Consider the following 13950-nt stretch of genomic DNA (forward strand, 5'->3'; position numbering starts at 1 on the left):
TTCAGTTAACCCAGATACAAGAGGGATTACTGGGATTGATAAGTGCAAGGATGAACTGAAACTGTTCTGCAGGTTTATCAATGGCATATTGAAACACAGGGAAGGGATCTCAATCCATTGCACCAAGTCTTTGCAGGAGATCCACAGTTCTCATGTAACTACAACAGTCACCAGATTGGCCCATAAGTTACTGAAGGTAGGAAAATATTGTGTTGTCTAGTAGGGGTTGCCAGTTAAGTGAAGTGACCTTGTTGTGGATATACCATATCTTACTGCATTGCTTCTGACGTGGGCAATGGGCAGGAGACAGGGATGACCCATCATCCATGAGGAGCTAAAATGAAAGGGGAAACAAGAATGGTGGAAGGGAGTAGATGCATACCATTGACAAAGAAACCTTTGGTACATAGGTATAGCTAGTGTAGACCATGTAAGAGGAGTTTTTGGCATCTTTTGTGTGATAGTTGCATTCGGGACAGTTTCTGTAGTTAGGCCTATTCCATGTGGTTATAGATAGAGGGACGAGGGAGGTGAGTCAGTTGGCATTTGTTAGTGACGCTGCTTGTGGCTGGGTCAGAGGAAGGTCGAAGTCAGTTCGTAACAATTTGGGAAGGTACATGATAGGACCAAGTTGAAAGTAAGTAGGTAAAAATAAAATGATGAGGTGTACAAAGGGTGCGGATGGAAGTGAGTTGGAGGAAATCTTAAAGGAGATAGGCTTGAAGAGGTGGGTAGTTTTAAATATTTAATGTCTAGATTTGGTTTGGTTTGGATTTGCAAAAATGTACAGATGTAAAGATACAATATGTAAAATTTTGAGGATAACACAAGAAGCATGTGAAACTTGGTTCCATTATGGTCCTCGTAAAAAAAAAATAGATTAAATAAAAAGTTGGCTACAAGTAAGATGGTTGTCGACAAGTGTCATAGTTATAAAATACGTAAACCAGATACATTTAAACAAATGGAAATATAACTAAAACAATAAATGTTTTTCATACTTGTATTTGAAAATACTAATCATTACAAAACTCAATTATGTAAAGGTAGAAAATTACTGATGGCACATGAGGTATTAAACAAAATATATTAATAATAGTTATGGATATACCAACGGCTTTTTCCCCCTTACAAAGGAGATAGCCAAAGTCAAAAGGAATTATTCCACTCCCATCCATTTCATCCCCACCCATTCCATTTTCACCATCCTTCCCTCCCTCTCATCTTGGCTCCTCCTGGATGATGGGTCATCCCATCTTGCCCATCGCCTTGGGTCAGAAGTAATGCAGCAAGACACAGCACATCCATAGCAAGGCCGCTTCATTTAATCAGTGACAACCCCCCACCCCCACCCCACCCCACTCTGTCCCCTCATGCAGAAAAAGAGAAGATGGACAGAAATCCCTTTGGGCTGCGTCAAAATATCATTCACACATAAGCACTCCCTAATCCCCCCCCCCATCCCCCACCCTCTCTCTTTCATGCATCACAATATCATCCAAACACAGCCATTCTCCACTCACCCCTATCTTCTGCCTTCTCTCTTCCCTTAACAGACACCTCTCTTGCTGAATGCCCCTTTTACCCCATCCATCAATCTCATCCTTTGTCACCGTCTCGTGTTCACTCCATCCACCTCTGTCTTCCACATTTGTTTTACTAATCTTTCTTTACTCATTCTTTCCATGTGGCCAAACCATCCCAGTGCTCTTTTATCAACCCTATCTCTCATTTAATAACAAACCCTGACATGACATGCATAAAACAAATGTGATAAAGTTAATACAAGCAACATTCATTTATCACATGTAAATAAAGACTTGTGATATGACAGTCCAGTAATACAAATATATAATAAGGTATGCCAATCAATTCTATGTAACATTAGAATAAGTGTTTAATCTCACATTATACATATAAGAGATAATAATAACAAATAATGAAATAATACAATAATAATGCTGAAACATGAATAATACTTATACTAGTAACTGAAACAGAATAAAAAATAGTACAAACTAAATTATTGACTAGATCTAATGATAACTGCAATCGCATAAACTTTATATGTTTAAAAAAGTAAAACATAAGGAACTAAAAAATTTAAGGATTAAAAGTAGCACCATGACATAAGAAACCTAATAAATAAAAGTCTTCTGATTTCTGGCAAACAGTTGAGAACTGAAATGATTTTTAACCTGACCCGTAAAAGGCATTTTTGTTTGTAAAACTTATATTTGAAGGGAGGTCATTCCATATTACAGTACTTGTGTGATAAAAGCTGTTTTTATAGTAGGAGCCAGAGTGTCTGATTTGGTAGCAACCTAAGCTGTTTCTTGTGTGGTTATCTATTATTGGCTGGAAGCTGTATCTTAGGTACTTTGGAGCATTATTACTTTGAATGTTGTATACATTATTTCATTTCTATTGTTTAATGCAATATACAACAGGCAACATACCCATTTACAATTTAAGTATTTAGGGCCAGCCTTGGCTGGCTGCTTCCTTTATTGGGGGAAGAAGCATATTGGTATATAGCTAGATAGGGTCACATGTAACTGGTAATGAAGGATCGTCCACAAAAAGCTAAAATAAAAGTGAAACAATAGGGTGTGGGATGGATGGGGGTTGGGTACATGCCTTGGCTGGTTCCTCCCCTATAAAAGGGTAGAAGCTTTTTGGTGTAAAGGTAGTCAGATTGATGAAACTGGTGGGGGGGAGGTCACCAGGTAAGGTTATTGCACTGTAAGATTTGATTGGATTTGTGATAAATCACCAAATGTAATATTCATTTATATATGGGTCTTTTTTTTTTTTTTTTTTTCTCCACTGGTGTAGTTTTAGTAGCACCAAGAACATAATTTACTTTCTTTGCAGGATCAATATTAACTAAAGTATTCATAAGGGTAGTTCCTTTTTTTATTCTTATTGTTGCTCTATGGTCACTGATAGATAAGTTAAAGTATAATGACCTTCTAATGTTATCCCATACTGAAGGTGAGTCCTTTTATCTTACTGCTCAGTTATGTTTTATTATACCTTGGTTCTGTTGTCCTAAGGGATATATATACATATAAAAGAAAAGGAGAGAATGTATAAAATATGTATCAGTGCCCAATAATGGCATCCAAGAATTTTGAGGAAAATGAAAAATTAAATTATCTTATTGGAAATTACTTCAAAAGATATCACAACTGAGGATGTACCAAAATAATGGAAATTAACAAACATTACTTCTTTATTCAAAAAATATGATCAGCAGAAACCACTGAACCACAGGCCAGTGTGATCTTGGTCATATGAAAAATTATGGAAACGATGATAAAATATGCCTTAGAATATCACTTAGAAAGCAACTCTATTAGATGACAGCATGACTCTAGATATAAATGCTCTTGCACAAGTAAACTTTCCAATTTTTTTAGATATAGTTATACAATGACAAAAGGAATGGTGTAGTTTTAATGTACCTGTACTTTGGAAAAGTTTTATTACTGCCCTGCATGAAAAACTAACTAAACTCGTTTCACATGGAATAAAAAGTAACTTGTTAAGCTGGATTAGAAACTGGTTAAACAATCATAAACAGTGAGTTGTTCTGAATAGTACAGATTCTAGCTGGAAATATGTTACAAGTGGAGTTCCTCAGGGTACCATTCTAGATCTTCTGTGTATATATCAGTGACTGGGAGTGGACTATGGATCTGCTGGCTTCAAATTTTGGTGATAATACTAAGCTGCATTTACCTAATTGTAGTATATAGGAAAGGAGTAATGATTGTTGGGTCCCATCTCCTATCCTTCAATTTTCACCATACCTAGCCTGAAATTCATGAACAGTTTCAACTTAATATATATCTTTGATTTCTAGTTATCATATTTAGATGATGCTGTGATACATGGAAGGGAGTGGATACGGGATTGGGGAGTATGAGTGAATGATATTTTGAAGCAGCCCGAAGGGATTTCTCCCTATCTCTTTTTCTGCATGAGGGGATGGAGAGGGGGTGTTGCTGATTAAATGAAGAGGCTTTGCTGTGGATGCGTTGTCTTGCTGCATTGCTTCTGAACCCAGGGTAGTGTGTAAGATGCAGGGATGACCCATCATCCAGGATGAGCCAAGAATAAAGGGAGGGAGGGGTGGTGAATGGGAGTGGAGTATGTGGGGATGAAATGGGTGGGAGTGGATTTATGCCTTTTGACTTTGGATACCTCATTTGTAAGGGGGGGAGGAAAGGCCCTTGGTATATGTATGTATGTATATTTAGATTTGAACTTGTGTATTCTTTGAGCTTGGGCTATATCACTTAAGTATTCCATGTATTTATGCATCTATATGGAAAACTATTTCTTCGTGTCCTTTAGACGTGTAGTCTTTTTTATTTTGTTCCCAGGACCTCAGCCCTCCCATCTTTAATCAGGGGATCTCTTCTGTCAATGCAATATATACCCTTTAGTGACCTGAATACTGTAATCATATGACCTCTTCTTTTCGAGCTTTCAAAGTTGACAGACCCAGAGCCTCGTATGGTATATCTACCTGGCTGGGGACCAGTTTGGTTACTGCCTTTTATATTTATATTCTCTTGATCTTGCTTATAACCTTCACCGTGCGTGGGGACCATACAACTGATGCATATTCCAGTCTTGGATGGATCAGGGTTTCAATGTTTTTTCATCATCTCTTCATCCGTATAGTGAAACACCACTTTAATCTTCTGCAATAATCGGTACAATTCTCCCAGAATCCTGCTGATGTGTCAGTCAGGTTACGGGTTTCCTTTTTATCAACATCCAAATCTTTCACCTCTTGTTTTTGTAATGGGTTCAGTTCCCAAGGAATAGTTTAAGGATAGTCTTTTGCCAATATTGCCCATCTCCAGCACTTTGCATTTTTGGTATTGAACTTTATTACCCATTCTTGGCTCCCTGCAATATTCTCCTGTCCACCTCATTTTTCACTCTTCTTGTGATTTTTGCATCATCTGCAAACATGTTGGCTTAGCTTATTATTCCTTCCATCATTGTCATTGACATAGACAAGAAACATCATTGGTGCAAGAACTGAACCTTTTGGAACTCCATTCATTACTCCTCTCCAGCTTGACATCTTATCCTTTACTTCTGTCCTCATGAATTTTTCCTTAAAAAAAATCTTTTGTCCGTTCAAGTAGTTTGCCTCTCAGTCGTCAAGCATGCTCCAATTTCCACATAAGTTGATAATGATACACTTTATCAAATGCCTTCTTTAGGTTGAGGTACAGTCAGATCACCTCTCTCTTGCAGTGCATCAGTCATTCTTGAGTAAAAGCTTAAAAGCTTCAATACACACAAAATTCCAGATCTGAAGCCAAACTGACTGTCTATATCAGCGTTTCTCAACCAGGGTTCTGCGGAACCCTAAGGTTCCACAAAAGGATATTGTAATAATGTAATATAGACATCATCCTATCTAACCTATTATTACAATGAAAATGAAATGAGAAAGATATGGTATATATATGTATATATATATATACATACATACATACATATATATACCAAGGGGTTCCTTGAGACCTGCAATTTATTTGAAAGGTTATGTAAGGGCGAAAGTTTGAGAAATGCTGGTCTATATGCTCATCTCTTCAAGATATTTTGTCCATCAATCTCTTACCATCCTTTCATCTTTTCCTGGAATAGCAAATGATAACATGAATCAGCTGGATATTCAAGAAAATTTAGACAAACTAGAGTAATGGACTATGAAATTTAACTTGTGTAAAGTTATGCACACAGGTAAAAATAATATTTGATAGAACTGCAAGTTATTTGGAAAAACTTTAACCAAAATTAAGGATGAAAAAGATCTTGATGTAATTATCAGTAATGACTTCAAGGCATTTAATCATTGTATTTCTGCCTCAAGGAAAGCAAAGAGGGTGTTGTGATTGACGGTGCAATCCTTTCGCTCTAAAAATCAAGCAATCGTCATACAATTATATAAATCATTGGTCTACCCACACTTAGAATATGCTGTTTCTGTATGATCCCCAAGTCTCCATAAAGATATTGATAGATTGGAAAGGGTACAGTGGCAAGCCTTAAAACTTGTATCAACTGTAAGAAGGAAAGCATATGAAAACTGTTTAAAACATATTAACCCATTCTCAAAAATTATGAAGACTCAGGGTACTTATTACAAGCCTTTAAGATTTTGAAGGGAATTGATAACATGAAAATTGAAAATATTTTCACACTACAAGTGGGATGAGAAATGATGGCCTCAAGCTGTAAGGATGTAGATGTAACATAGGAGTAGGTAAGAAATTTTTTCCAACTGTACCATCAGTGAATGGAATAAGCTTTCAGCCAAGGCAATTGAATGTAATACAGTTTGAAGTTGTAAATTTTACTCAGATGAACCCTTTAAGCAAAATGTTTTATTCCATCGGTCCTCGTCCTGACTTGTCTTGTTACATCACACAGGCACAGTCAATTGAATACATCAGAAAATGCCTGCATCTTTTTACTCAAATATCTACAATAACCTTACCCTTGCACCACACAGTACAGCCATACAAAAACACATTACAAACATTCCAAAACTGACCACCAAACACTGTTCTGCACAACAGAAGAATCTCTCCTAAGATAAGTAAGAGCTACCCTTGCTACATTCAAGTCACCATCCAACAGTAAGGCAATACCAATACAGTATAAGCTCAGCCACATAAACTACCCCAGATCAAACTGTCACACAGAAAACACTGAACACATCGTCTTACACTGTCCTACGCTAGCCATAATCAGACAACAATATTTCTTCCTTGAGCGAGTCACGGGCCAACCCAGTGGTTGTTGCAGGTTACTGGGGAGCTGTGGGTTTCTTGCAAGAAGGCTGGGGTAATGGATTGATTATTATTATTATTGTTGTTATTGTTGTTGTTGCTGCTGCTGCTGCTGTTGTGCTGATGGTATTGTATGAGGCAGAGACCTGGAATTTAAGGAAGGCAGATAGGAAAAGTTAGATGGGTGTGGGTATGTGCCTTTGTCTTGGCCACCTTCCTTATGAGGAGGAAAAAGTTCTTGGTATATAGAGAGATTATTATTATATAATATTTATCATCATAGCATTAAAGAAGAATGATAATGACACCACAAAAAGCTCCACAAGGAGTAAGATAGGACAAGATATAGGTGTTGGGCACAGAATAGATGAATGGTAGGTGTATGCCTGGACTAGGCCACACCCATATAAAGGGAAAGGGCCTTTTGATGTATGTATTATTTTGTTTATTCATTTATGTTTCATTTCTGATTATTCATTTATTAATTTCTTTGTGTATATATTTATTTACTTTTTTATTTATTAATTCTTATTATTATTAATATTTGTAGATGGAGAGAAGCAAGTAAATGCCTTGGGGAATTAATTTTTTTTTATGAGAAATAGGCAACTGGGAATGTATGCAAAGAGGAGACTGTGTGAATGGGTGATTGTGCTGACAGCATTGTATGGAGCAGAGACTTGAAATTTAAGAGAGGCAGAGAAGAAATTTTTAAATGTATTTACTTAGTTGTATTATATAGTAAGAGAGTTTGAGGTGAAATGTCTGAGAAGTATGATAGGGGTTACTAGGTTGGATAGAGTGAGAAACGAGGAGGTGAAAAGGAGAGCAGGAGTAGAAAAGGAGATGGCAGATAGAGCTGATGAAAGATTATTGGGAAGGTTTGGACACATGGAAAAAATGAGTGATGAAAGATTAGTAAAAGAGGTGTGGAATGAGTGAACTCGAGGGAACAACCAAGGATGAGATGAATGGGGTAAAGGGGGCACTGAGCAATAATGGAATGTCTGTTAAGGAAGGTAGAAGGCAGGAGATAGGGATGAATGAAGAGTAACTGTGTATGGATGACACTGTCGTGCAAGGAAGGAGGATGGGGGTAGGGGGTGCTTATGGATGAATGATATTTTGATGCATGAAGGGACGATGAGGGGGGGTCACTGATTAAGTGAAGTGGCCTTGCTGTTGATGTACTGTGTCTTGCTGTATTGCATTTGTCTCGGGGCAGTTGGTGGATGCAGGGATGACCTGTCATCCATTAGGAGCTGAGATGGGAGGGGTGGAGGGGGTGGTGGGAAAGAATAAAATGGGTGGGAATAGGTATGTGTCTCTGACATGGCTACCTCTGTTGTAAGGGGAGAAAAGCTCTCAGTATATAGATAGAATATTATTATTATTCATTTATTTTATTGATTTATTTATATATTTATTTTTTTATTTTTATTTTATTATCATTGTTTTTTTTTATTTGTTTATTTATTTATTTATTTTTTGCATCCAATCTTATGAATTGAAAGGTCTCCTGACATCATGTAAAACATTGAGTTACTCCTCATACCAAACCCAGAACAGTCAAAACTGTCACATCACCTGTGCAAACACTGTAACAATTGTTTCAGTGCAGCAACCACAGAATGGTAGCCAAAAACACACACGTGTAATATGGCAAGCTGAACTGTGGCTGAACTGAAGCAGAATGTCAAGTTCTCATTGGAGATGTTGCATACCCCTGATTACAATAAATCAAAGAAACACCCAACAATGGAATTAAGTGGCCAACCTCTCCTACTTGACAATCAATCAGTCATTTGTTGCCTTGAGTTTTGCTGACTGGAAACCCACAACCCCACAGCAGCTGGTAACAGTTGCTGAGTCCTTCTGTAGTTCCCTCTAGGAAGAAACGTTGAAAAAAAGTTTGCATTGTATTATTGTGGGGCAGTGTCTTTGTCGGGAAGGAAGCAGTTGCTAGTTGATAGCTCTCCATGTGTTTAGCCTTGTGAATATGATGATGCCTATGTATGCGTCAGGAGCCGCGAGTGGGGTATACAAAGATGCTGGTGTCGGCTTCCTGATTATATTTATTTTGTAGTAGCTGAGTGTAGCTTGATCACATTTTCTGTGATATATGTATTCAGGGTGAAATAGAATGAGTGTAACAGCAGTATCTTCACTATGCCTCCATAGTGTGGTACCTAACAGTAAAGAAAACAAACAAGGACATACTACATACAACAGAAAATAAAATATTCAGTTACAGGCTGCACCAAAACGACCTTTACAAAATGTCTAGACTCAGAAATCAAAATCCTTCCCAGAGTGCAGTACATAAAAATAATAGGCACACATTACCACATAAGAACTCACCCATCCCATACTCCATATCACACAAAGGGGGAGAGGGGAACATGCTACTCAGACACCTACAATAACCTGCCCCCCCCCAGTACCTTAGAGCACATCCATACATAAACATACATACTCGGGTCAGAAGACACTCGGATCTTAACAAGCTAGAACTATGGCTTAGACAAATAAGAATGTATCCCTTAGAATATGTCACTGATGTTGCATACTACCAACGACCAGAAATCAAAGAAGCCCCCAATAGTCACATTAAATGGCCAGCCTCTCTCACTGGATAAAACCCAAAACTACAAAGCCTCACATTTGATACACATATGACCTTCAGTCCACTTATCCATGACCGTGAAGACATAAAAGAAATTGAATGTATTGTGACTAGTGGCAGGCACAGGATATGGGCACCAGAAAGAAATACTAGTCACTGTACACAAACAGCTCCTATGCATCCACTGCATGTACCCAACAATTAAGCAAACCAACATCTTTCAAACAACACAAAACATATATGATGATAACCGACACTGTCTTGAGATTGGTACCAAGATCTCTGTCAGTTAGCATTGACTGTATTTCCTGTCAGTTAGTCATTGACTGTATTTCCTCCACCTTTTTTCATAGGGAAAGCTGACAACTGCTTCCCTCCTACTACAACAAGCTAATGATGCAGGAATAATTCCACTCTAACTCAAGGTAGACAACAATTCAATGTTTCTTCCCAGATAGATTTATGAGAAAGCCAGAGAACCATTGCCAACAAATGTTGGTGTTTTGATACTTTCTATCAATTTTAATTTTGGAGATAGTGTTAGTTTGTTAAATGAAATCTTTGGAGATATGACTGATGTTATATACAAGGCAACTGCTTTGGAGATATAGCTAATATTGTTCGCTTGATGCAAGCTGGGTGTGAGTTATGGTGTCATGTTTTTTTTCTTACTGATCCAGACAATCTTGTCAGCCTCAAAATGCTTTTGCAATGGAGGATAGTCTTGGTTTCATATTGTAAACTAATGACTTCTTTCTTGAACCACTTGCTATCTTTCTTAAACCACAAGTATCTTAGAGGATTAATAATGAAACATGAATTTACACAAACTGGAGTATAATTTGAAAATGATAAGTACCTAGGCCTAAAGGTCCATACAGTGGCTATTTCACACACTGAATCTCGAATTTCCAAATGAATTAATCTCTTATGTAAGTTGAATTTTGTTTAACAAGGACAAAATCAAGAATCTTGACTTTGTCCCTTCACAATTGGGATGTGTTATCATAAAAATGTTTAACGTTGTATATACTATTACCAAGGCTAAGGCAGCAGAAGGCTCTGATTGATTTGCTCCAAAATTCTTACCCTATGTATCACATCCTTCAGTTCCGTCAAATGGTAGAGAAAATATATGTACTGCACATCTGTACATATTATGTAAATGGATATACCTCTATCCATCCTTGCCTCCGTGCCTCCTTGCCTCCTATCCCATTTCTTTCTTTGTTCTTTTTCTCCTTGCTGCCTTCTCCTGTACTTTATTATTCAAAGTCTTGTATGGTTCAGCACTTATTTGTTTGTTAATTTTATTTGATTATTTCTTTATTTATTTGTTCACATGGTTGGTGAAGTGGCAAATGGGCTTCAATATCTCAAAGTGCAATGTGTTAAGCATAGGTTTATGTCACTCAGAAAGCAGGTATACCTTAGATACCACCTTTTTAGAGAAAACTGAGTGCGAGAGAGACTTAGGAGTTCTAGTGAATCCTGACCTTAAATCCAGGAAACAGTGCCAGGAGTAGAGCTAACAGAAGTTTAGGTTTCATTGCTAGGACTTACGAATAAAAGTGCAGAGGTAGTTATCTAGCTCCATCCTATAGAATGGATATCAATTCACTAGTATCAGTACAGAGGAGAATGACCAAAATGATACATGGGCTCAGATTTACCTTACAAAGGCAGGCTTGGGCACCTTAATTTACATTCTCTGGAAAGACGCAGACTGCGGGGTGATCAAATAGTGTTGTTCAAGTGGATCAAGGGCTTTAACAAGGGTGATACAGACAACAGGGCAGGAATAGCAGTAATGGATTTAAATTGGACAAATTTATATTTAAAAAGAAAATAAGCAAGAACTGGTTTACCAATAGAGTGGCCAATAAGTGGAATAAACTTAGTAACCACGTAGTGAGCACTAAAAATTTTGGTTGTTTTTAGAAAAGGTTTGACAACTTCATGGATGGGGATGGTAGGTGGTAATGGACATGGAACTGCCTATTGTGGGTCTTATGGTCTCTTGCAGTCTCCTTCATTCTCATGTTCTCATGATTATGATATAACTATGTTTACAGGGGATTTGACAGAGAGGGCAATTTGTCTTTCGAAGTTGAAGGATAATCTTTACATTATTTCATTCCTTAGCAGCTGCCTATAAATTGTGCTGTTCATTTATTTTGACAATTATTGGAAAGTGTTTATATTGAATAATTTGTACAGGATTCTAGTGTTTATGTTCATAACTTGAAGCTAGGATATTGGCATGTAATTGCTGTGAAGTGACTTCTTGATTGACATCTATATTTAAGCTTGTTTAGCAAATTTGAACTACAGGAATCATGATTTTTTTATTTTTTATGACTGTGTTGTTAAAATTGGAGATACAACTAAATTTTTGCATCTTTAGTTTGGGTAATGGAAGGTCTCCCTCTTTGGCAGTTAATCATAAAGTGATCATGATGATGTCATCTCTGGTCCCCTCGGATGAAAATGTCACCTCGGGTGACATTATTCCCCAAGAGGAATCGCCCCCATTGGAGGAGTCGACTCCAATAGATGACTCCACCCGAACAGATGGTTTGGCTCCCTTAGTCATTGATTTGGCTTCTTCAGTCAACTCCGCTCCAGTAGACACCTCAGCTCCATTGAATAACAGTGCTCCATTGGACGAAGCATCTTCAAAAGCTATTGCAGAAGACAGTTTTACAATATTTTTAGATAAGATGTGTCATATTGAGAGAACAGGGGATGTAGCTACCCTGCAGAAAGATATCCGTCACGTGTATCTTAGTTATTGTTGTGACCAGAGGCTAGAGCCAGTAAGTCTACAGGTGGCAGGAAAGCACATTTCCCAGAGATATGGTCCAATTCAAGTGCATGTTGGACCTAAGGGGCAACAACAAAAAGCTTACAGGTCATTAGTGTGTGATGATGTGCCTACTCAGCCCTATAGAATTCGTAAGGCAGTCTTCAACTGCAAACCTACGACTCAACCACGACAGTTACGGCCAGTTGATAGTGTCTATAGGTTTGTGCAAGAACAGTGTCATATTGAAGAGAATGACAAACTGGCCACCTTCTTAAGTGAGATTTACAAAGCTTATGTTAATTTCTGCAATGATTATGGCCTTGAAGCAGTTAGTATTCATTCCTTAGGACGGTACATGTCTAAATTGTATGGTCCATACAAAGTACACATGGGACCTACTGGCAATCAACGTTGTGCATATAAATCATTTGTGTGTCTCGGTGCACCTGTGCGGTTAAGACACAAGCGAGTAAAAGGGCGTCTGCAGCAGGGATCGGAAGCTATCATGTGTCAACCCACAAATTTGCAACCCATCTTCACCCAGTCGTGGCACACCATGGAAGATGAAGAGGAAGAAAGGGTCTGCGAACCTATCGATGTGGATACCCCAGTAGAAGGCTTCCATAAAATCAAAATTCCTCCTCAAATTTAGCCTTCTTCGAAAGAATTGGTTGGGTAAGTGCAGTGTTGACACGAGTTTTCATTATCATCATTATTATTACTACTAATACTACTACTACTATTACTACTACTACTATCATCACAACCATCATTAGTATTATGTAGTAATTGTTATTCGTTTATTTTTCTTTTCAAAGGCTGACCCCAAAAATTCATGCTTTGCTGGTAACTTTTTCTGTGGATATCCCTATATATTAATAAGATGATGAGAGTAGGGTCACTAGTAGTAGGGACTGGAGGTAGATTATAGAGTAAAGGAAGCCAATAAATGTTTTGGGGTAATGAAAAGTGCCATGATAGGTATATGGGATTGAACACTGAAGACTTTGCCCATGACATGATATGGGCTAGAGATTTGGAATTGAAACAACTAAAGTATGATGACGCTTACTTAGGTGTCATGAGGGTGATGCATGGGAACACAAAGCAGACAGCTATTGGGCAGCTAGTGTCAGGTGTGGAAGAATGTGGCCTCTTTGCTGATTACTTTGAGCAGTTGCTCATGGGTAACCCTCTAAACATACAGTTTCCACTTGCTGGTGTTCAGGTGGCAGTTACCAATTCATTAATGAATGAATCTCTGACCTTTTTGATGGAGGTGAGTTGCTGAAAGCTGGAAGTTAGGCTATGATTCACAGGTTGCATGCAGTGCTGTCTACTCTTTGGTAGTCAGGTACTGTTCCCTCTGACTGAAAAAAAGACAGTTATCCAGGCATTTGGGGGCTTACTGGATGATAGTTATGTCTGTCCTTGCATGTGGCAAGGACACGGAGGTCTTGGAAAGCTTCACATACCTTGGTAGTGTAGTACACAATAGTGGTCATGTCAAGTAGTCTTTCATGGGACTGGCATTGCCCATGGAGTTATGAACTTGCTCAACCAGAGCATAATGGCACTGTCAAATTCTCTTGCACAGCATCGGATGCCATATGTCCCAACCATAAATAGGTGTAGCCATCACCACTGATCTCACCACTGCCTGGTCTTCTTTCCTCTGAGGGACC

At 38.1% G+C, this 13950-nt stretch overlaps 1 protein-coding gene across 8 annotated transcripts in view; it reads left to right on the forward strand.

Moving 5' to 3' along the window:
- LOC143022205 (zinc finger Y-chromosomal protein 2-like) overlaps positions 1-13950 on the forward strand; it is a 67018-nt gene that overhangs the window by 10432 nt on the left and 42636 nt on the right. For 2 of the 8 annotated variants that reach the window (XM_076180306.1, XM_076180307.1), the window contains exons 3-4: positions 9810-9881; positions 11896-12940. The exons of 3 other annotated variants lie outside the window; for them this stretch is intronic. In XM_076180306.1, coding sequence (XP_076036421.1) covers positions 11913-12917 — 1005 coding nt within the window. In that variant the 5' untranslated portion in view covers positions 9810-9881; positions 11896-11912 and the 3' untranslated portion in view covers positions 12918-12940. The remainder of the gene's footprint in view (positions 1-9809; positions 9882-11895; positions 12941-13950) is intronic. 3 more of the 8 variants (XM_076180308.1, XM_076180309.1, XM_076180310.1) reach the window with 2 other exon arrangements.

The sequence above is a fragment of the Oratosquilla oratoria genome, chromosome 44, assembly GCF_046742065.1.
Source record: "Oratosquilla oratoria isolate Oo_2021 chromosome 44, ASM4674206v1, whole genome shotgun sequence".
NCBI classification, from domain to species: Eukaryota; Metazoa; Arthropoda; class Malacostraca; order Stomatopoda; family Squillidae; genus Oratosquilla; species Oratosquilla oratoria.